The sequence below is a fragment of the Panthera pardus genome, unplaced genomic scaffold (genome assembly GCF_024362965.1).
Source record: "Panthera pardus isolate Hobbes unplaced genomic scaffold, ASM2436296v1 HiC_scaffold_3, whole genome shotgun sequence".
NCBI lineage: Eukaryota > Metazoa > Chordata > Mammalia > Carnivora > Felidae > Panthera > Panthera pardus.
Genome location: NW_026526876.1, coordinates 47,555,794 through 47,580,729, shown reverse-complemented (window position 1 = coordinate 47,580,729; position 24,936 = coordinate 47,555,794). Strand labels below are relative to the sequence as shown.

The window sequence follows — 24,936 nt, the reverse complement described above, 5'->3', positions numbered from 1 at the left end:
AAAATAAAAAACTATGATGAAATAAAGTTTTAAAAGGGCCACAAAATTGCATTTCTGTGTAATATGGTACCAAACCAATTTACAAACTGTATCTCCCAGATAACTTCCACAGAAAAACCACATCAGAGTAGAATTAGCTTGCAGATGAACTGAGAAATTTTAGGCACCAACTGTTTTATCTTTAAGAGTGTAACTGCAATCATTACTTTTACCACCAACATTGTAAAGGCCTCAGATTGATTTAAACAACTCTAGTTTGTACTATATATTATATTGATCACTATTATATTGGAAAGCATTTAAAACATACACACAGAATACTCTGTATCATCTCATCATACTGACAATATTGACAATTATGTTACAGTATCTTTAAGATGGTGCACTATTCATGTGTTATTACTATTAGCTCTTCCTGTCAAACTTTTTATGGACATTCTCTAAACTTGAAATTAAGACTTCAGCTATGCTTTGAAAACTCAAATTTACCTTATGTAATAGAATGTAAGCATAAAGTACATTATTTACATCAAAATGCAGGACTCATTTGGCTACTAAGGTAGATATTTATGCATACTCCATCCATCCTCTTTCACAAAACATTTTAGGTAGTGTAGGGAAGACTATACTAAATGTCTTCCTAACCTGAATATATGCTGTTTCTCAAGTTGAACTGGCATCTCCAATGAAAATATCCATAGAAGAACAACTCCAAATAAAAGAGTTTCTTCAGTTTATTTTCTTTTCACCCAGATTATAAAATATAACTTTTCTCTTAAGTGAAATTCATTTAAAAGGTAACAGAATTCTGACAGCATCAACTTCTTTATGATAAAAAATACTTTTTGATTGGCCATCAAATAATTTCCAATTACCTTTCTTTCCTTTGTATTTGATTGCATCATAGTACATCTGTAGTAATTCATCAAAATCAATTTTTTCTCCTGCCGGTGGTTCTATGATGACTGTTTTCACCAACTCTAGATTATGCCATAAACCAGTAGAGAGCCAACGTTCTTTTAACTTTTCTAACAACTGGAAAGGAAAAAGAAAAAAAAAAATGAACGTTTTGTGTGTCCAACTGAACTTACCTTGGTTTGCTGAAAGAAAATGTGACTACAATGTGACTATGGCAAGTGAATTAATAACCTGTGTTTTATTTTTTCTCATCTATAAAATGAGAAAAACAATAATATGCCATAGTGTTATTAGTGGGTTAAATTCATGAACTGATTTAGATAGCTTTGAATGATGCCTTGCACACTGTAAGAACTCCACAAGAGTTAACTGCTACTGCTGCTGTTACCATTTCTATTACTACTAACATTACTTCTGCTGCTGCTGCTGCTACTTCTATGATTGCTATTTTGGGGTTTCAAAAACAGAAAAATGACTTCTGACAAAGTAGATAAATTTTAAGTTATCTCTTTAAAATTATTTTTTTTAAATATGAAATTTATTGTCAAATTGGTTTCCATACAACACCCAGTGCTCAACCCAACAGGTGCCCTCCTCAATGCCCATCACCCACTCCCCTCCCCCCCCCCCACCCCGCCCTGCATCAACCCTCAGTTTATTCTCAGTTTAAGAGTCTTTGGTTTGGTTCCCTCCCTAACTTTTTTCTTTTTCATTCCCCTCCCCTATGGTCTTTTGTTAAGTTTCTTAGGATCCACCTAAGATCAAGTGTAGTATCTGTTCTTATCAGTTTAAAATGATTTTTTAATGTTTATTTATTTTTGAGAGAGACAGAGAGACACAACATGAGGGGGGGAAGGGCAGAGAGAGAGAGAGGGAGACACAGAATCCAAAGCAGACTCCAGGCTCTGAGCTGTCAGCAGGGTCTTGAGCTCATGAACTGCAAGATCATGACCTGAGCCGAAGTTGGACACTTAACCAACCGAGCCACTACCCAGGCACCCCTTAACTTACCTCTTTACACCTAAAGTGAAATTCCTTAATTCCCTCAACTAAAGATTCTTAAAGATCATTTTACCTAGTCCATAGGCAGCTAAGCTGTTTAAAAATTTGATCATCATTAATAAACTGAATTAAGTAAATACATAAACAGAGACTCAGGTAGCTAACAAGTAGAAAATATACAAGCACGAAAGAACATTTATTAAAAAAAAATAACCACATACTAGATTACAAGATGACTTTCAACAAATTTCAAAGAACCTTTATCAGATTAACCACATATTCTGGGGCGCCTGGGTGGCTCAGTTTGTTAAGCATCCAACTCTTAATTTTGGCTCAGGTCGTGATCTTAGAGTTTGTGAGATGAAGCCCCATGTCAGCCTCTGCGCTGATAGCGCGGGGCCTGCTTGGGATTTTCTCTCTGCCCCTCCCCACTCATGTGCTCATGCACAAGCATGCACACTATCTCTCAAAATAAATAAACATTTTAAAAAAGATTAACCACATATTCTAACAACAGTGTAACTTTAGACTAATAGACAATACAAAGTTAGTGGGGTAAAAAACCCAGCAACCAAACTCAACACTAAAGATTATATTCTTAAAGAAAACATGTGTTATATGTCAATTATATCTCAATAAAACTAGGGAAAAAAAGAACATATGGTTAAAAAAGAAAAACACAGAATTAATGATATCTTTAGGTATGAATAAGAAAAGCACTCACCATTCAAAATACGGGATTCAATACAGATAATACTTAGAAATATACTTTGGGCTTAAGATGTATTTATTTTAAAAACCTGAAACTGAATGAAGCATTCTTTTGAAGAATGCTAGAAAATCAGGGTACCCTGGGTGGCTCAGTAGGTTGAGCCTCTGACTTTGGCTCAGGTCATGATCTCACAGTTTGTTGAGTTTGATCCCCACTTGGACTCTCTGTCAGTGCAGAGCCCTCTTCAGATCATCTGTCCCCCTCTCTTTCTGCCCTTCCCTGGCTCATGCTCTCTCTCTCAAAAATATATAAACATTAAAAAGAAAAAACAGGGCGCCTGGGTGGCTCAGTTGGTTGAATGTCCGACTTGGGCTCAGGTTATGATCTCGCAGTTTGTGGGTTCGAGCCCACATCGGGCTCTGTGCTGATAGCTCCAAGTCTGGAGCCTGCTTCGGATTCTGTGTCTCCCTCTCTCTCTGCCCTTCCCCTGCTCACACTGTGTATTTCTCTTCTTCTCAAAAATAAACATAAAAAAAAAAATCACAAAAAAAGAAAAAAGAAAAATGGAAAAAGAAAAACAAAGAATAAATGCAAAGAAAGTAGAAGTTAATAACCGTAAGAGCTGAAAAAAAAAAAGCCAATATTAGGATTATCATTAAAAAAATGTTTTTTAACGTTTATTTATTTTTGAGACAGGGAGAGACAGAGCATGAACGGGGGAGGGTCAGAGAGAGGGAGACACAGAATCTGAAGCAGGCTCCAGGCTCTGAGCTGTCAGCACAGAGCCCGACGCGGGTCCAGAACTCACGGACCGCAAGATCATGACCTGAGCCGAAGTCGGCCGCCTAACCGACTGAGCCACCCAGGCGCCCCAGGATTATTATCATTTAAACCGACCTGTTTTACCCACTTGTTCTATGCAAACAGTTCTATGCAATGTGGACCAGTTATTATATCGTAGGCAACAGGACATTACCCCAAATTCTCTAGAGAACAAAAACTAATTTTTATAAGATGACTTATTTCCTCAGAACTTCACCCTATCTATTTTCAGAAGTAAACTTAATAAGATCATAAGACAAAATTGTTATCACTGCTATAGTGTAAATGTTTGTGTCCCCCTCAAAATTCGTATGTTGAACTCATCCCCAAAGATGATGGTATCATGAAGTGGGCACTGTGGGAGGTGATTAAGTCATGAGGGTGGAGCTTTCATGAATGACATGAGTGCTCTTATCCCACAGAGCTCCCGGCTCTTTCCATCATCTGAGACACAGCCAGAAGGCCCTAGCTACCAACCAGGAAGAGGGCCATCCTCCAACCTGATCTTGGACCTCCAGCCTCCAGAGCTGTGAAAAATAAATTTTTGTTGTTTATAAACTACCAAGTCTGCAGTATTTTGTTATAACAATTGGAACAGATTAGGAAAACCACTAATTGGTAAAACACCTCATTGTGTATTATATAATGATCAGGGTACCCTGATTAATAAAAAGAAAAATTCTCTGTTAACACCATATGATTTAGGTTAAAAAAAAAAAAAAAAAAGTAGGGCTATCATTAATCTAAAAGTACTTTTTGAGTGCCTCAAGGATTGGCTATTAAAATTTGCTTTTTGAATATGCACTGTTTCTGAATCAGTCTCTCATTAGTGCTAGGAACTATTAAATCTTGTGACAGTATTCAGAGCTACAGTGTCTATGGGAGAGTCAAACCAAGTCTTCAACTGAAAAGACAAGACTATTATAAAGTTGATAATGCTCAGAATAATATATTAATTTCTTTACATTTTCTATTGAATAACCAGTTTAGAAGAGGATATAAATATCCTAAGAATGTAAAACCAGATAAAATGTGTCATGAATTTGTGTAATTACTGATACTTAATGGAATTTAATCTAATGATATACTGTTTTCTGTCATCTGAAAACATAGCTAGCATTTCATCTCTGATTCCTTGATCTTGAGATAACTGTCAGTACATTATGTTTTTAACATTCAAGATCTGAGGAATACTTCTTACTTGAGGGAGATCATCAAGTTGGTAATTCCAAAATATATTACATAAAATCTATTTAAGAAGGCAATTTGAGAAATAACAAAGAAATTAGTTCAATGTACAACATTTACCTCCAAAGAAATTCCCATTATATAGAAAAGAATTGAGAACATCAAAGAGTCAGAGGCAATTTAGAAAATGTCTAACAAAAGTTTAAAAAATTTCAAAGCAGATATGATATAAGCAAAATTTCAAAATTTGTTATAATGAATGAAGAAAAAAGTCTACTGCTTTTTTGGATTCTAAAAACTTCAAAAATTTATGGACAATGAAAATGCCCACATATCTGTAAATAAATCACGAATATTGTAATTAAAAAGTACAAAATGCACTATCAATCACTTCAGGAAACTTCTGTGGCAAATACAAAACAAACTGTCTATGTTATTGGGTCTTTAAAAAATTATTTGCAAAATAAGCCTGTTAAAGTTTGTTGCTATATCTGAAGGAACTTTTAGTTCTAAAGCTCTTTAATTCTATTAAATTTCTAAAACTGAATTGTCAGGACATAATATTTACATATAAGATTATAATTTCAGAGAATAGGAGAGAACAAAAATGGAAAAGGTGGGACACACAAAGATAGGATATTTTTTTCTAGGTTTGCATTAGGGTTGAAAAGGTTTACTGGTAATGCAAATCTTATAACTAGGACCAATTTTTTTCCCTACATAGAAACCATTCAAATGTGCTTAAATTGAAAAGGAAGAACTACTTTTTTTCCAGAAAAAAATTTATGCAGTTTGACACCTATCAGCCTTTCCAAACTGCCATACCAGTTAAAGCCAAGTACAGAGAAATATTTTGGGCAACTCAAGCAAAGATGAGGCAGGTAAGACACAAATAATTGAGCATAACTAGGAGAACACTTAGTCAGAAATTTACTTTTCAGTTGTATCTATTTTTAGTAAGTGTTGGTGAGAATATGTAGAATTGGAACTCTCATATACTGCAGTGAAAATGGTGCAGGTGTTTTGGAAAGAAGCTCTAAACATAGAGCTATCATATGACCCAGCAATTACACTCATAATTAAATACCCAAGAGAAATGAAAACATATGCCTACACAAAAACTTGTACATAAATGTTCATAGCAGCATTATTCATAATATCCCTAAGTAGAAACAATCCAGATACCTTATTTATACTAGATAAATAAAACATGGTATATTTGTGCAGTGGAATATTATTCAGCCATAAAAATGAAGTACTGATACATGCTATAACATGGATGAACTTGGAAAACAATATACAGCCAACCCTTGAACAACACAGGTTTTAACTGTGTAGATCCACTTATATAAACAGATTTTTTTCTGTTTCAATACAGTACAGTACCATGTATATCTTTTCTCGTCTTTATGATTTTCTCTAGCTTACTTCTAGCTTACTTTATTCTAAGAATATAGAATATAATACACATCAACTGTTATATGTTCAACTATTTGTGTTAATATATGTTAATCAACTGTTAATGTTATGGTAAGGCTTCTGGTCAACAGTAAGCTATTAGTAGTTAAGTTTTGGGGGAGGCAAAAGTTACACACAGATTTTTGACTGTGCAGGGAGTTAGTGCATTGTTCAAGGGTCAACTATACCAAGTGAAAGGAGTAAGACACAAAGGATCACATCCTATACAATTACAATATGTAAGTTCCAGAATAGGTTAATGCATACAGACATAAAGTAAATCAGAAGTTGCCTATGGCTGGGGAAGGGAGAAAGTTCGAGGGAAAATGGAGTGATTACTAATGGGCATGGAGTGATGAAAATGTTCAAATATAGTGGTGGATTACTTGCAGAACTTTGTGAATCCAATAAAAACCAATGAATTTACACTTTAAGTGAAGTGAGCTATCTGTAAATTATATCACAATAAAGATGTCACGTTGAAAAAATGATAAGTGGGACACAGAACTCCCAAATCACTATGATGAAAAAGGACAAAAGCCCATATTGACTGAATAAGGTAAACAAAAGGGGAAAATAGGTAAAAGAAGGCACAATATAAGGTGGTAGAAAATATGTCCAAATGTGCCCAGAATCAAAGCAAACACAAATGAATTTAACTTATTAAAACTGAGACACTCAGATTGTCTGGAAAAAAGGCAGAGAGGAAGGGAGGGAGGGAAGAAGTGGGGAGAGAGAAAGAAAAACTCATCCATTTGTTGTTTATAAATAGAGACATTTAAAATTAAACCACACAGAAATCTTGAAAGTGAAGATACGGAGGAAGAAATGCAATGCAAATGCCAAAAGAAATCAGGTAAATCACAGTCATGAAAAAACAGACTTCAAAGCAAAAAGTTTTCTAATAAATATACATTCCATATAGTTAAAAAGTGCTGGGGCGCCTGGGTGGCTCAGTCGGTTAAGCGTCCGACTCGCTCAGGTCATGATCTCGCGGTCCATGAGTTTGAGCCCGGTGTCGGGCTCTCTGCTGACAGCTCAGCCTAGAGCCTGTTTCAGATTCTGTGTCTCCCTCTCTCTCTGACCCTCCCCCGTTCATGCTCTGTCCCTCTCTGTCTCAAAAATAAATAAAAGTTAAAAAAATTTTTTTTAATAAAAAAAAAGTGCATCCACTAAAAAGATGTAACAGTCATGAATCTTTTTTTTTTTTTTTAGGTTTATTTATTTATTTTGAGAGAGACAGAGAATGCATGAGCAGGGGAGGGGCAGAGAGAAAAGGAAAGAGAGAGAATCCCAAGTAGGCTCTCTGTGCTACCAACACAGAACCCAACACAGGGCTTGAATCCACAAAACTGTGAGATAATGATCTGAGCTGAAACCGAGAGTTAGATGCTTAACCAACTGAACCACCCAGGCACCCCTGTCCTGAATCTTTATGCACTTAAAACATAGTTTCAAAATACAGAAAAGAAAAGCTAACAAGAAATACAAGGATAAACTGATCAATTGCCTAAATACTATAGAAGATTTCAACATACCTCGGTTAGCTATCTATAGATGACTTGGACAAAATTAGTAAGAATACACAAGATTGAAGTTTATAAGAATCATCGACCTTGCTCTAATATATGTAGAGAACTTAGTGCTAAATGGAAAATAATGATTCTTTTCAAACATGGAACAATACATGTAAAGTCACAAAGAACATAGCAATAAATTTTTAAAATCTGGAATTGTACAGATTCACTGGAAATGAGTATTAACAGAAAGGTCTTCTATATCAAAACAAAATAAAATTTATCGACATAGAAATAAGAAAAAAATTTTTTCCATACAATTTCTAGGTTCAAGAGGGGAAAAAAATTTAAAACATTTGGCTATCCTAGGTCTTTTCCGTATAAATTTTAAAATCAGCTTCTCAAATTCTACAAAAATGTCAATAGTAGCATTATTTAAAAAGCAAAATAACCAAAAACACTGATTAAAGGTAATATATAAATTGTTTCATATTCATACAATGGATAAGCAATAAAAATAACTTCTACCATGGATTAGTGAAAAAAAGCAAATGGCAGAAAATTATATACCATTCCATTTTTTAAAAGCTCAAAAAAAAAAAGCAAAATTAAGTAACATTGTTTAGGAATACATATGTATTGTGGAATACATATGAATGTGGTAAGACCATTTTTTAAAAAAAAATGAATAATTACAAACTTCAGGACAATTATTAACTCTATGGGGGGTAGGCAAAGGGATGGGATTGAGAAGGGGCATCCACATAGCTTTAAATGTAATATTTAGTTCTTAAGTGAAGTTTTTGATGTTTTCATTTTATTAATATACTTCATAACTCACATATACATTACATGTGCTCTTATATAAATATGAAATATATAATGACTGTGAAAATGAAGCAAGATGTATTTCTTTCACATGTTTTTAGTTTTTAGTAATACCAGGGAGTGGGGATGGAGGATAAAGATAAGGAAATAAACAATAAACATATTTAGCTTCTACAATGTGGCTGAAACATAAAAAAAATCTAAGGATAAAGAGGCAACATCATAGAAAAGGTACCTGCCTACATACACTTACATTTCAGTGACAGAATATTATATTCCTAAAGATGCAGAATCAATATGGTCTGAAACTACAAAATTTGTATCTATAGGTTGCTCCTCTATATGCTATATTCATACATCCAACACCCTGGTCAAATTCACCAGTTAGACCTCAAAGGCACCTGAAATGTTTCATACAAGACCAAATTTATAACATTCTAATACTGCTTATTTCAATAAAGGATATCACCATTCACTGAATTGCCTTTGCTAGAACACTGAGTCATCCTTAACAATTCCCTCTCCTTCTCATTGCCCATATACAGTCTATTACAAACCCTCTCTGAATTTTTGTCTTCTATCTCTCCATACCTAAAACCACCACCCCAGTCTAAGCTATTAAAATCATTTGAAAAACTACTCCAATAATCTCCTAACTAGATTTTCTATTTCTTTTTTTTTTTTTAATTTTTAATGTTTATTTATTTTTCAGAGAGAGAGATAGCAGGAGAGGGGCAGAGAGAGAGGGAGACACAGAATCTAAAGCAGTGTCCAGGCTCTGAGCTGTCAGCACAGAGCCCAATGCAGGGCTTGAACTCATGGACTGTGAGACCATGAGCTGAAGTCACTTAACCGACTAAGCCAGCCAGGTGCCCCTGGATTTCCTATTTCTTATCTATCACTCTTAGGTTGTTACATTTCAGCCAGAGAATATTTTCAAAACACAAATTTTATCACATCCACTCACATCTCCACTTTGAAAACTCAATAAAGTGTATATCAACAAACTCTCTTTGCCCTCATGGAAACTTTGATTCAATAGCAATACATGGACCAATTACTTTTGTGAAAAATCCGGAAAACAGTTAAGAGGCTCTTGCTCCTAGATGACTGTGAAACCAGCTGCAAAGAAGGTAGAAAAATTTGTGGCACCACTTGCCTTAGTCCCTCTCCCCAGCTCAGTATGGTGTGAGTCAGGGAAAACTTCCAACTCCTGGCTTTTCCCCAAGGAGGGAAAGAGAAAACTGAAACATACATCCAATGTACAGACTATTAGGGGGCTACCCAGGGGACTGGTTTCTGTCTTACCTAAATCTAAGCACTGATAGGAAATAGTGCTGGGTTGGGGACCACTGGGCACAAAGGCTAAAGTTTAGCCTAGAATGCACTCACTCACCATAGTCTCTCCCCACTGGCTCAAGTCTTAATTAAGGGGGAAAAAAACCCAACTCCCAATTTCTGCAGGGGAAGGAAACAGTTGGGACCATATATTCAATGTTCCACTTTCTCAGGAAGCTACCTGAAGGACTGGTGGTTTCTGTGCACATGTCTCAGAGCACTGACAAGACCCTAGATGACATACCCTAGCATACCCTAGCTAGCATACCTTATCTAGCATACCTTAGATGACAGGGGACCACTGAGAACAAAAGAGAGCTAGGAAGCTTGGTGCCACTCCAGAGGACTAGCAGTACAGCAGACAGACCAAGACAACTTGGTGGTCTCCTGGATGGGTAGTAGAGAAGAGTGGACTATGTGTACAATATTCCACTGGGAAGGCATGCTGCCCGAGGGGCTGGTTTCTGTCTTGCCTGACTCAGAGAGCTGATGGGACCTGACATACTCTAAAGGCCTGGGGGCCGCTGAAAACAAAAGAGAGCTGGGTGGCTTACAGCACTCCACAGAACCTGTAGTACCATAGACTAAAACCAGAGGGAAGAAGAAATTACGAGCTCTTGGAAAAAAATGGGAAAATACCTCTAATTAGGGATCTATACATATGAGTCTAGAGAAGAACATCCATAGGAAAGGTTTGGGAAGTCCCCAGAATCTGTAGCTACAAAGCCAGTCCATAAATTTTTTTTTTTCAAATGGGTAGATATAAAGGAACAAAATAAACCCCAGGAATCAACCATAAAGAAATGGAAGTTATGAATTACCTGATAAAGAATTAAAAATAACCATTATAAAGATGCTAAATAAGCTCAGGAAAATGATATATAAACAAAATGAGAATTTCAAAAGAGAAACTAAAAAAGAACCAAACAAATTTTAGAGCTGAAGAATATAGTAGCTGAAAAATTCACTAAAGAGATTCAACAGCAGATTTGATCAATCAAAATAAAGAATCAGTGAACCTGAAGACAGGTCATTTAAAGTTATGTCGTTGGAGAAGTAAAAAAAAAAAATGAAAAAGAGTGAATAAAGCCTAGGGTATTTATAGGAAACCATTAAGCAAACAAATATACACGTATGGGAGTCCTAGAGGGAGAAAAAAAGTGAGAAGGGGGTACAAAGTTTAATTAAAGAATTAATAGCCAAAAATTTCCCAAATGGGGGTTAGGGGTGAGGAATGGACATCCAGCTTCAAGAAGCCAACAGACACCAAATAAGATGAAAACAAAGAAGGTCACACTGAGATACATTGTAAATAAATGTATCAAAAGTCAGAGACAAAAGAGAATTCTGAAAGTAGCAAAAGCAAAACAAAACCCCCCCATAAAACTGAGTGGATTTCTCAGCAGAAATCTTGTAGGCTAGAAGGGGGTAGAATGATATATATGAAATGCTGAAAGAAAACAAACTACCAACCAAGAACAAAATATCCAGTAAAGCATGAAGGTGAGATAAAGACTTCCCCAGAATAACAAATTATTCCCCAGAATAACAAAAACTGAGGGAGTTTGTTTCATTGCCCCTAGACTTGCCTTATAAGACATATTAAAGAGAGTCCTTCAAGTTTAAATAAAGATGCTAGACAGCAACACAAAACCAGAAAAAATGACTTTTAAGTGAACAACTGTTAAAGAGACAAAGATATTATATATTGAAATAAGTGTCAACGCATGAAGATGTGATTATAAACATATAAATGCCTAAACGCAGAGCCCCAAAACATATGAAACAAAAACTGACAGAATAGAGAAATAAACAGTTGCACAGCAACAGTAGGAGACTTCAATACCTGAATTTCAATACTCAACAAAACAACCACACAGAAGTTCAGTAAAGAAAAAAAGAGGACTTGAAAAACACTATAAAATAATTGGCCTAACACATATATAAAGAACATTCCATCCAACAAAGTAGGAATACACATTCTTTTCAAGTACATGTGGAACATCCTCTAGGATAGACCATAGATTAGGTCACAGTAGAAGTCATAATAAGTTTTTAAAAGACTGAGTGGCTTTTTTGACAATCATGAAATGAAACTAGAAATCAGTAACAGAAGGAAAATTGAGGGGCCCCTGGGTAGCTCAGTCAGTTGAGTGTCGAACTCTTAATTTCTGCCCAGGTCATGATCTCACAGTTGTAGGATGGAGCCCTGTATCAGGCTCCACACTGAGCATGGAACCTGTGTAAGACTCTCTCTCCCTCTGCTTCTCTTCCATGCTTGAGCTCTCTAATATTAAAAAATAATAAAAAATAAATAACTAAATAACTAAATAAATAAATAAATAAATAAATAAAAGGAAAATTGAAAAATTCACACATATGTGGAAATTAAATAATATACTATTACAATTTTTCTAAATGTTTGTTTATTTTTGAGAGAGAGAGAGAGACAGAGAGACAGAGAGCACAAGTGGAGGAGGGGAAAGGAGAGAGGGAGACACAGAATCCAAAGCAGGCTCCAGGCTCCAAGCTGTCAGCACAGAGCCCCATACAGGGCTTGAACTCATGAACCGCAAGATCATGACCTGAGCCAGTCAGATGCTCAACCAACTGAGCCATTTAGGTGTCCCTAAATAATATACTCTTAAATAACTACTGGAACAAACTAGAAATCAGAAATCACTAAGGAAATTAGAAAATATCTTCAGACACATGAAAACAAAAATACAAAAACGGCAAAACCTATGAGATATAGTGAAACAGTGCTATGAAGGATATTTATAGCCATAAACACATACATTAAAGAGCTCAAATTAATCTTAACTGTACATCTTAAAAAACTAGAAAAAGAATAGCAAGTTAAACTAAAAACTAGCAGAAGGAAATAAAAAAATAAAGAGTAGATAAAAAATAAATGAAATGGAGAATAGAAAAAATTGCGAAATGAAAGTTGGTTCTTTGAAGATCGACAAAATTGACAAATCTTTGATAGATTGACTAAGAAAAAAAAAGGGAGACTAAAATGACTACAACCACAAAAGAAAGTAGAGACATAACTACCAATTTTACAGAAATAAAAAGGACTATAAAACAATACTATGAACAAAAAACCAAATTGGATAATCTAGACATAATGAATAAATTCTTGGAAACACATGACCTATGAAACTGAATCATAAAGAAAAGAAAATGTAAATAGATCTGTAACAAGTAAGGAGATTGAATCAATAATCAAAAACCTCCCAAAGAAAAAGCTCTGGATCAGATACCTTCACTGGTGAATTCCATCAAAGATTTAAAGAAGAATTTATATATATATATACATATATATATATACACACACACACATATGTATATATATACACATATATGTATATATATATATTTCCATATACTTAATTCCATATATATGTATATATATGAAATTAATAGCAATCCTCTTCACTCCCAAAAAACTGAAGGAGAACATGTCCTAATTCATGCTAGAGGCCAGCATTATCCTGATACCAAAGGCAGACAAAGATACCACAAGCAAAGAAAGCCACAGGCCAATATCCCTTATAAATACTAATGTTAAAATCCTCAACTAATACTAGTAAGCAAAATTTAGCAACATACAAGAAGCATTATATATCATGACCATTTGGGATTTATTCCTGGAATGCAACGTAATGCACTAATAAAAATCAATGTAATGCACTACACTAACAGAATGGAGGAAAAAAATACGCATCTCTATTGATGTATAAAAAGCATTTGACAAAATTTAACATCTTTTCATTATAAAACCACTCTAGGAATCAAAGAAAATTTCCTAAACATATCAAAGGTCTTTTATGAAAAGTTAACTTTTATGAATACCTAACTTTTTGAATACCTAACATCATACTCAATTTAGGTGACTAACCTAAAGCTTTCCCCCTATAATTAGAAACAAGATAAGGAGGCCCCCAGCTTCACCACTTCTATGAAACAGAGCAATAGGCATAAAAACAAAGAAAGGGTATTCAAATTGGAAAAGAAGTAAAACTATCTCTGTTACAGATGCCATGGTCTTATATCTAGAAAATATATATATCAAAGAATACACATCAACCCTGACCCCCCAACCCCCCCCGAACAAAAACCCCTGTTACAGCTAATAAATTAAATCAGCCAAGATGCAGGATATAAAATCAACATGCAAAAATTGGTTTTATTTCTATACACTAATAACTATAAAAAGAAATGAAGAAAAAAATTCCATTCACAATAGCATCAAAAAGAATAAAATACTTAAGAATAAGTTTAACTAGGGGTGCCTGGGTGGCTCAGTCGGTTAAGCATCTGACTCTTGGTTTCAACTCAGGTCATGATCTCATGGTTTCATGAGTTTGAGCCCTGCATCTAGCTGATGGTGTCAAGCCTGCTTGGGAATTTTCTCTCTCTTTCTCTCTCTCTCTCTTCCTCCCTCCCTCCATCTCTCTCTGCCCCTCTCCAGCTCATGCTGTCTCTCTCTCTCAAAAATAAACTTAAAAAAAAAAAGAATAAATTTAATCAAAGGGTGAAAGACTTGTATACTCAAAACTACAAAACACTGTTGAAAGAAATCACAGAAACATAAATAAATGAAAAAACATGCCATGTTCATGGACTGGAAGACTTAATATTGTTAACATGACAATACTACCCTCCAAAGAGATTTATATTCAGTGCAATCCCTACCAAAATCCCAACCTTTCCTCCCCAGAAATATAAAAACCTTAAAATTCACAAGGAATCTTAAAAAAAAAAAAAAAAAAAAAAAAAAAAAAAGAACAACATTGGAGGACTCACATTTCCTAATTTCAAAAACTTAATACAAAGCAACAGCAATCAAACAGTGGGACACTGGCCTAAGGACAGACATACAGACCAATGGAATAGAACAGAGAGCTAGAAATAAGCTGTCACATATATGGTCAATTGGTTTTCCACCAGGATACTAAGACCATTCAATGGAGAGAATTTTTTTAACCAATCAAAAAAAAAGGATTTAAAAATGAATTCTTAGATATGACATCAAAAACACAGTGAACAAAAGAAAAATATAGATATATTCAACTTCATCTAGATTTAAAAACTTTTATGCATCAAAGGATACTATCAAGAAAGTGAAAAGATAGTCCACAGGAGAAAATATCTGCAATTCATTTATTTGATAAGGGATTAACATCCAGAAAATATAAAGAACTCCTGTAACTCAAAAACAATCCAATTCAAAAATGGGCAAAGAACTTGAATAGACATTTCTCCAAAGAAGATACACAGAGAATGAATAAGCACATGAAAAGATGCACAACTTCACTAATAATTAGGGAAATGTAAATCAGAACTACAATGAGACACCACTTCATAACCATTAGGATGGCTACTATAAAACAAACCAACAAAGAAACAAAACCAGAAAATAGTTGCTGCAAGGATATAGAGAAACTGGTATCTTTGTACACTGCTGGTGGGAAAGTAAAGTGGGATAGCCACTGTGTAAGTTTGGCAGTTCCTCGAAGAGTTTATAAACATAAAATGACCATATGATTCAGCAAATTCCACTGCTGGGATATATCACCAAAAGAAGTGAAGGCAAAAAACTCAAACAGATAGTTGTACATCAGTGTTCATAACAGCATTATTCACAATAGCGATTAAGCTGGAAACAACTCAAACATCCATCAACAGATGAATGGATAAACAAAGTAGGATATCCATACAATGGAATATTCAGCCATAAAAAAGAATAAAATTGTGATACACGCTACAATGTACATAAACCTTGAAAACATTATGGTAAGTGAAATAAAGCAGAAACAAAAGAATATTTTATGATTCCATTAAAAATTTTTTTAATGTTTATTTATTTTTTGGGAATGCAAGCTGGTACAGCCACTCTGGAAAACAGTATAGAGGCTCCTCAAAAAATTAAAAATAGAACTACCCTATGACCCAGCAATTGCACTACTAGGTATTTATCCAAGGGATACAGGTGTGCTGTTTCAAAGGGACACATGCACCCCCATGTATACAGCAGCACTATCAACAATAGCCAAAGTATGGAAAAAAAACAAAAGTCCATCGATGGATGAATGGATAAAGAAGATGTGGCATATATACATATGTATACACATGGATACACATATACATACATACATACATACACACATACATACAATGGAGTATTACTCAGCAATCAAAAAGAATGAAATCTTGTCATTTGCAACTACGTGGATGGAACTGGAGGGTATTATGCTAAGTGAAATTAGTCAGAGAAAGACAAATATCATATGACTTCACTCGTATGAGGACTTTAAGAGACAAAACAGATGAACATAAGGGAATGGAAACAAAAATAATACAAAAACAAGGAGGGGGACAAAACAGAAGAGACTCATAAATATGGAGAACAAACTGAGGGTTACTGGAGGGGATGTGGGAAAGGGGATGGGCTAAATGGGTAAGGGGCATTAAGCAATCTACTCCTGAAATCACTGTTGCACTACATGCTAACTAATTTGGATGTAAATTAAAAAAAAATAAAATTAAGTATTATGTTGAAAAAAATGTTTATTTATGAGAGAGAGACAGAGCATGAGCGGGGGAGGAGCAGAGAGAGGGAGACACAGAATCTAAAGCAGGCTCCAGGCTCTGAGCTGTCAGCACATTAGCCCGACACAGGGCTCAAACCCACAAACCGTGAGATCATGATCTGAGTGCAAGTTGGACGCTTGACCGACTGAGCCACCCAGGCACCCCCTATGATTCCATTTTTTATGAATGGAATAGACAGATTCATAAAGAAAGTAAGTAGAACAGGAGTTGCCAGGGCTTGGGGAGAGGAGAAAATGAAGAGTTAATAGTTTAACAAATACAGAGTTTCTAGATTTGTAATGATGAAAATGTTTTGGAAACAGCAGTGATGTTGTACTATATTATAAATGTACTCAACAACATGGAATTGTATACTTCAAAAACAGTTAAACAGCAGGGGCACCTGGGTGTCTCAGTTGGTTAAGTGTCTGACTCTTGATTTCAGCTCAGGTCACAATCTCATGGTTCATGAGTTTGAGCCCTGCTTGGGATTCTCTTTCCCCCTTTCTCTCTGCCCCTACCCCACTTACGCATGCGAGCTCTCTCTCTCTCTCAAAATAAATACACTTTTTAAAAAATGGTTAAACAGCAAATTTTATGTTATATGCTTTTCACACCACCGTTTTAAAAATTGAAGAAAAAAAAACCCACACCTACACAAAAACAAATACTACACAGGAGTGTCAATGAATAAATTAGTAACATGTGAAACAACAAAGATGAACACAAAGCTATAAAAATTACAGAGGGGTGCCTGGATGGCTCAGTGGGTTAAGCAGCCAACTCTTGGTTTGGGCTCAAGTTGTGATTTCACTGTTTATGAGATCCAGCCCTGCGCTGGGCTCTGTACTGACAGCGCGGAGCCTGGTTGGTCTTCTCCTTCTCCTTCTCCCTCTGCTCCTCTCCCACTCATGCACAAGCACTCTCTCTCTCAAAATAAATAAACTTTAAAAAACAAAGCAAATTACAGATAGATAACAAATGATTTCATTCATATTAAGTTCAAAAACAATATATTATTTAAGCATGTACATATACACACACATATACATACTATCTTTAAAAATGTAAAACTATTATCCCTTGAGATGGAAGGATATGATTGTGAAGGAGTACATGTGTTATTCTACTGTTAAGAGTAATGTTCTATTTCTTAAGTTGGTGGTAGATATGCCAATGTCAATTTTATTGTTTAAAATGTGTATGTTCCCCTGAAAGATAGATACCTTATGTTTTCACTCATATGTGGATCCTGAGAAACTCAACAGAAGACCAGGGAGATGGAGAAGGGGGAGGAAAAAAAAAAGTTACAGACAGGGAAGGAGGCAAACATAACAGAGTCTTAAATACTGAGAATAAACTGAGGGTTGATGGGGGGTGGGGGGGGGGAGGGGAAAGTGGGTGATGGGCATTGAGGAGGACACCTGTTGGGATGAGCACTGGGTGTTGTATGGAAACCAATTTGACAATAAATTTTATATAAAAAAAATAAAATGTGTATGTTTGTTTTATATACTTCATATGAAGGCAAAGGCCCATCCAAGGATTATACAGGGAAGTGTACTTTATTAAACTCACTGTTGTATTCCTATAAGTGGCCTATAAGTTCATAGTTCTTTAAATACTCTCATTAGCCTAACATCATACTCATTCCCTCATTTTTCAATAAACTGAATAAACTGTTTGACATTAATCAATAAACTGAATGAACTCTTTGAATAAAATTTACTTTATATTTACATGTGAGTCATGATTTTACCTTTTTGAAAATTATACTGTAGAGAAAGAAAAGTGAGCAAGTTACAAAAATATTTAAAATGAAATATAAGATTGGATATGACAAGGGGTGGGGGGGGAAGGTTCACAGATGACCCCGATTATATGATTAGTCCAAATACAGATTGTGGTACCATTCACTCATAGAAGCAACACTGGAAAAGGACCAAGATTGGGAAGAAAGATCACAACTTTTTTGCCTTTGAGATACTCATATTGACATGTTTATCTGTCAGTTCAATATACGGCTGTGCGTGATGCTGTGATTTATAATAAGAAATCTATATTTTGGTTTGTATCCCTGTTCCTGGCACACAGCTCCTAAAACCCTTGGAATTTCCTAAACAATAAGAGCTGTAGGGGTATCTTTTGTTCCAGTTCCTAAAATAGCTCCAGAACCATAAAGGTGAAATTATGTATTCATAACAAGCCTCTTCAACTACACCTGAGTATATGTTAATTAGATGATTTCTGGACAGCCCCCAGGTAAGGATGGCAGCTGGTTGCGGGAAGGGGGAGAAGAGCCAACCATGTGATTAGAAGGTTGGCACTTTCAGCTTCCACCTCCAACTTCCAGGGAGGGGAGAGGGGCTAGAGGATGAATCAATTGACAGCAGCCAATGATTTAATCAATCATGCCTATGTAATAAAGCCTGCATTAAACCCAAAAGGATAGAGTTCAGAGAGCTTCTAGGTTGGTGAATGCATCCACGTGCTGCAGGGTGATATACCTCAGATCCATGTGAACAGAAGCTCCTCTGTTTGGGACCTTTCTAGACCTCACCTCATATAGCTCTTCATCTGGCTATTCATCTGTATCCTTTATATCCTTTATTATAAACTGGTAAACATAAGCCAATGTTTCTCTGAGTTCTACAGACCACTCTAGCAAATTAACTGAACCTGAGGAGGGAGTGGTGGGTACCTCTAATTTACAGCCAGTCAGTCAGAAATACAAATTAACAATCCGGACCTGAGATTGGTGTCAGAGTGGGGGCAATCTTGTGGGACTGAACCTTTAACCTAGGGAATCTGATGCTCTGTCTGTAGGCAGAAAGTGTCAGAATTAAGTTAAACTGTAGTCTGATGCTGCCTCTAGGTAGACAGTGTCGGAATTAAGTTAAACTATATAGAACAACCACACACCTGGTGTCAGAAGTAAAGGTGTATTATAGCAGATTACCAAAAGGAGGCACACAAGAAGTGAGTTTTCTCTTTAGAATGTGGTAGAGGAGAGGGGAGAATTGGATGCGAAATCAGGAAACCAAGACAACCGATGTAACTAAAATAATGAACACAGATGTGACTAACTAGCAGGAGAGTACAAATACAGAAAAAAGCCCAGCAAGAAAACCTCCCTCCCTCCCTTTCTATCACATTGGACATCCAATTCATCAGCAAATCCTGCCAGCACTACTTTCAAATCATATCTAGACTCTAAACACTGCTACCACAGCAGTCCAAGCCACCATCTATCATAGGAGATATTACAGTAGACTCCTACATAGTCATCCAGCTTCTTCTATGTAATCTCTGACAGGCCTTCTAAACCATCCACTTAAAATTCTAAACCACTTTTCCCCACTCCCCCAAGAGTTTCATTTTCCCCTTCTTGGCATTTTTTACCATGATCTGTACTAGTCCACTCAGGCTACTATAAGAAAATACCACATAATCATTTTGTTATAGACACATGGAATCAAATAATCACATTGATGGGATGTCAACAATTTACATAGGTTATATCAACAATATCTCAATAAAGATGGAAAAAAAAATACCACAGACAGAGTGGCTTAAACAGAAACATTTCTCAGAGTTCTGGACGCTGGGAGGTTCAAGATCAAGATGCTGGCTGACATAGTTGCTGGTGAGGCTCTCTTCCAGGCTTGTAGACAGACATCTCACTGAGTCATCATATCACTTTTCCTCTGCTCAGATTGCAGAGAAGAGAGCAAGATTTCTGGTGTCTATTCTTGTAAGGACACTAATACTACTAGATCAGGGCTCCATCCTTATGACCTCATTTAACCTTAATTACTTCCTTAGAGACCCCATCTCCAAATACAGGGAGTTAGGGCTTCAATACATGAATTTGGGGTTGGGGTGGGGGGACACAAACATCCAGTCCATGACATCATCTAATATGTTAATTTATCTTTTCTGTGTGTCCGGTTTATTTTCTTCCATCCCTGGAATATAACCTCTTTAAGGACAATGACTTTTGTTTGTTTTGCTCAGTTGATTGTCCAGTACCTAGAACAGTACCTGACACACAGAAAGTACTCAATAAGTATTTGTTGAATGAATTCAATAAATGAATGAAAAACGGAAGGCCCAAGATAATGGAAGGTCAGAGAGGGGTGTAAGAAGGGGAAAAAAAATTCCTGTAGAATCCAGTGCCAATGGCCTTAATAAAGGAAGAGTATTCAAGTGATTTGTCACATGTTGATAAAGATGAAAGGGAAAGGGCGATATATGTCAAAAGACATGAGCTCAGAGACTAGAACTTTTGTTGGTGAGTTTTTTCCTCTCTCTTTACATGTATCTCTCTTCCCCATATCCTTCCCTCTCTCTCTCCCTCCTTCTTTCCTTTCCTTCCCTCCTTCAGAAAAAAATGGAGAGGTAAAGGTTTAGAAAAAGCAATGGAGAGTAAATAGGGTATCACCTGAGTTACTACAGAGGAAACATAGTCACAACATGAAAGAGTTAATGAAGAAATGACATGTCCTCTGGGTATATGCAGATTTTAGTTTAGGTAAGGAAGCACAAGGAACACTGTGAAAAAGAGGGAATTTGATAATTGTGAGACATTTTCACAGAATATAATGTGTTTATTTTAATCTCTTCAGTGGAGGTTTTAAAAAAAGTATCTTAAAAGCCTTCTGTTAAAGATTATACAGAAGGGGTGCCTGGGTGGCTCAGTCAGTTGAGTGTCCGACTTTGGCTCAGGTCATGATCCCACAGTTTGTGGGTATGAGCGCCGCATCGGGCTCTGTGCTGACAGCTCAGAGCCTGAAGCCTGCTTTGGATTCTGTGTCTCCCTCTGTGCCCTCCCCTGTTCGCACTCTGTGTCTCTGTCTCTCAAAAATAAATAAAGATTTAAGAAAAAAAAAAGATTACACAGCGGCTACATGCACATGGAATAGTAGCTCTACAGCAAAAACATACTGATTATTTTGGTGAAAATGGTCTGTAGCAAATTTTCAGTTTTAGATAACAGAATATTTAGATATATAGCTTTTCCATTCTCACTGCAGGTGACACTCAAATTATCCATTTATACATCTTAATTACTCCCCCCCCCCGCCAGAAAAATCATATAGATAACTAAAGACACACATTACTCAGTTGATTTTTAAATTCTCTTAAGTATCCCAACTACACACCTAAAAATCAAATAACTTAAGAGGAAAAAAACACTGACACAGAGTCATCTCTGTCATAGTTTACTTAGCTTATAAAAAACAAATACTATTCACATACAGACTAGCTCATATATAATAATATACAGATGACTTAATCTATTAACTGAAGTTCACATCACTTGGATTTGGTAACCTCACTTTTTTTAGTCAGATCTCACAAATTAAAGGACACTTTGGAATGTTTATGCTTTAGCTGGATATTGTTATTTTACTTTTCCAAGCTTCTTAAATAGTATCTCACTAGGGAGGCAATAAGTTAGAATGCAACCTAGTGGGGAAATTCTGCATTTGCTCAACGTCTATAGCTTTTACACAGTTCCAGATGTTCGTACATTAATAATGTTCTAACTCAAAGCCTCTTTTTGAAACTTTAGAAAGTGTAAATTGCATTAAGACCTCTTTGCCCTCATTAATGGTATTGTTACAATCCCAGTCCTCTGGAAAATGTTTTTTGGCATGTGTTTAACTTTATAATATTGCCATTTACTCACTTTAATAGCCAGTACTCAAGTCTTAATGCTTTTAATAGGCCCGCCTAAACAGACTACCATCTTTTGTAATCTTTTTCACATGATTTATTTCATAGGTAAAGCCTGTCATATTTTCCATCTGAGGAGGATTCTTCACTATTCATTCCATGAGGTACTAATATTAAAGAAATATTTACTTTCTTTTACTCAGTGTATATGTGCCTATCTATAGATGACACATGTTAGAAATAAAGTGCAGTTCCCTTTATATTTTTTAAGGTTATTTATTTATTTTGAGAGAGAGAGAAATCATGTGCAAGCGAGCAGGGGAGGGGCAGCAGAGAGAGAGAGAGAATCCCAATCAGGATCCGTGCTGTCAGTGTAGTGGCTGATGTGGGGCTTGATCTCACAAACTGTGAGATCATGACTTGATACGAAATCCAGAATCTGGACGCTTAACCAACTAAGCCATCCAGGCACACCTAGCTTCTTTTAAATACAAATAAAAAAAGGAAAATAAAGTAGTGGTATTTTCTACAACTTTTATAGTAAAAATAGGCATATCCTAATCAAATGTAAAATGTGAAAAAACCAAAAATATAAATACCTATTAAACTCTAGCTATTTGGTGAGATTTGACTCGGCATCTTCAGCTCAAGAGACCGGGTTATATTTCAGGATCAAATTTTCAACGCATATAGGAGTAGTCAGAAAAGCATAAGGAAGAATATGGAGAAATACTGTCCCAAGTGAGAGTAAGTAAGATCCCTTGTAGCTGTTGGCTATCTAAATGGAAATGAAAGGTCCTACAGTCCTCTCTGACAAAGCATTTCCTCCCATAAATTTGTTAAGAGTGAGGACTCTGAAAATATTAGAGCTGCACTACTGATACTGCAGCAGTCATTTATTGATACATTCTGATAAAAGTACACAATTATTTACAATGTAAAAAATTTCAAATAAAATGGAATTTCAGAAATAACTCATACATTTCCTCACAACAATCTACTTGGTTGAAATCTCTTAAAAGGAAAACAATGGTTATTTATGTATGCAACAAATTATTAGTTCTCTAAAACATGAATTCTGAATTTCTGTTGACTGGCCAGAATAGTTAGTTCATCAGTATCTGAAATAAGCATATGGTTAAAATGTATAAATTTGATCAGTTTTGCTACTTTACAGTCAAGAAGTATTGGCTTAGTAAATTTGGCTGAACTTGGAATGAATAAATTTATATATATATATATATATATATATATATATATATATATATACATATACATATATATATATATGTTTCATTCCTTATCTGACAAAATTAATTGCAGGCAAAAAAGGGGTGGGGTATGTGACTTGCATTCTATCCTCTGTTAAAAGGTAACAATTAAAGTAAACTACAATGTAGTCAGTGCACCTGTACTACTAGAATCTTGGTAGAATGCAGACTGAAAGAAGAAAATGAGTAAGAAGAAATCACTACAAAGTTTCCTAAAAGTTACTACTTTCAGGTACTGCCAACACGAATTTACTATAAACCTGTTGCTGTAAATCCTGAAGATCAAATGCTCTACAAAAAAACACTACTTCACAATCTAGTGGAGAAGCGCCCCAAACCCCCACACCAATGCTTAAAATGTAATGTAGTAAGTGCTATTATAGACGTATGAGGCTAGGCCAAAGAGTGACTAACTTTGCTTTAGGGTTAGGATGGCTTAATAGAGTTTAAGGTTAATAACCTTTTAGCTGGATATAGAGCATAACGTTTCTGGATAATAATAAAGTCAGAGAGTGGATTTCAAAAAGACACAAAACTATGAACATGACATAGTCTGTGTAACAAATGATTCACAAACTTAGCGACTTAAAACGATACCCATGTTTTATTGATTTTAAGTTTATTTATTTATTTTGAAAGAGAGAGGGAGAGAGTGAGCATGATCTCGGTGAAGGGGGCAGAAAGAGAGGGAGAGAATCCCAAGCAGGGTCCACACCATCAGCATGGAGCCTGATATGGGGCTCCAACTCACGAACTGTGAGATCATGGCCTGAGCCAAAGTCAGAGGCTTAACCAACTGAGCCACTCAGGCGTCCACAATATCCACTTTTTAATTTTTTATTATTTTTTTATTATTTGTTTTTAACATTTATTTATATATTTTTTTTCAATATATGAAATTTATTGTCAAATTGGTTTCCATACAACACCCAGTGCTCATCCCAAAAGGTGCCCTCCTCAATACCCATCACCCACCCTCCCCTCCCTCCCCCCCCCCCCCCCCCCCATCAACCCTCAGTTTGTTCTCAGTTTTTAAGAGTCTCTTACGCTTTGGCTCTCTCCCACTCTAACCTCTTTTTTTTTCATTCCCCTCCCCCATGGGTTTCTGTTAAGTTTCTCAGGATCCACATAAGAGTGAAACCATATGGTATCTGTCTTTCTCTGTATGGCTTGTTTCACTTAGCATCACACTCTCCAGTTCCATCCATGTTGCTACAAAGGGCCATATTTCATTCTTTCTCATTGCCACGTAGTACTCCATTGTGTATATAAACCACAATTTCTTTATTCATTCATCACTTGATGGACATTTAGCCTCTTTCCACAATTTGGCTATTGTTGAGAGTGCTGCCATAAACATTGGGGTACAAGTGCCCCTATGCATCAGCACTCCTGTATCTTTTGGGTAAATTCCTAGCAGTGCTATTGCTGGGTCATAGGGTAGGTCTATTTTTAATTTTCTGAGGAACCTCCACACTGTTTTCCAGAGCGGCTGCACCAATTTGCATTCCCACCAACAGTGCAAGAGGGTTCCTGTTTCTCCACATCCTCTCCAGCCTCTATACTCTCCTGATTTGTTCATTTTGGCCACTCTGAC

The 24,936-nt window shown here is 35.9% G+C and overlaps 1 protein-coding gene across 1 annotated transcript in view; it reads right to left on the bottom strand.

The window, feature by feature from the left end:
- BRIP1 (BRCA1 interacting helicase 1) overlaps window positions 1-24,936 on the bottom strand; it is a 207,588-nt gene that overhangs the window by 69,647 nt on the left and 113,005 nt on the right. Inside the window, 1 exon segment of the mRNA XM_053892318.1 lies at window positions 876-1,035. Coding sequence (XP_053748293.1) covers window positions 876-1,035 — 160 coding nt within the window.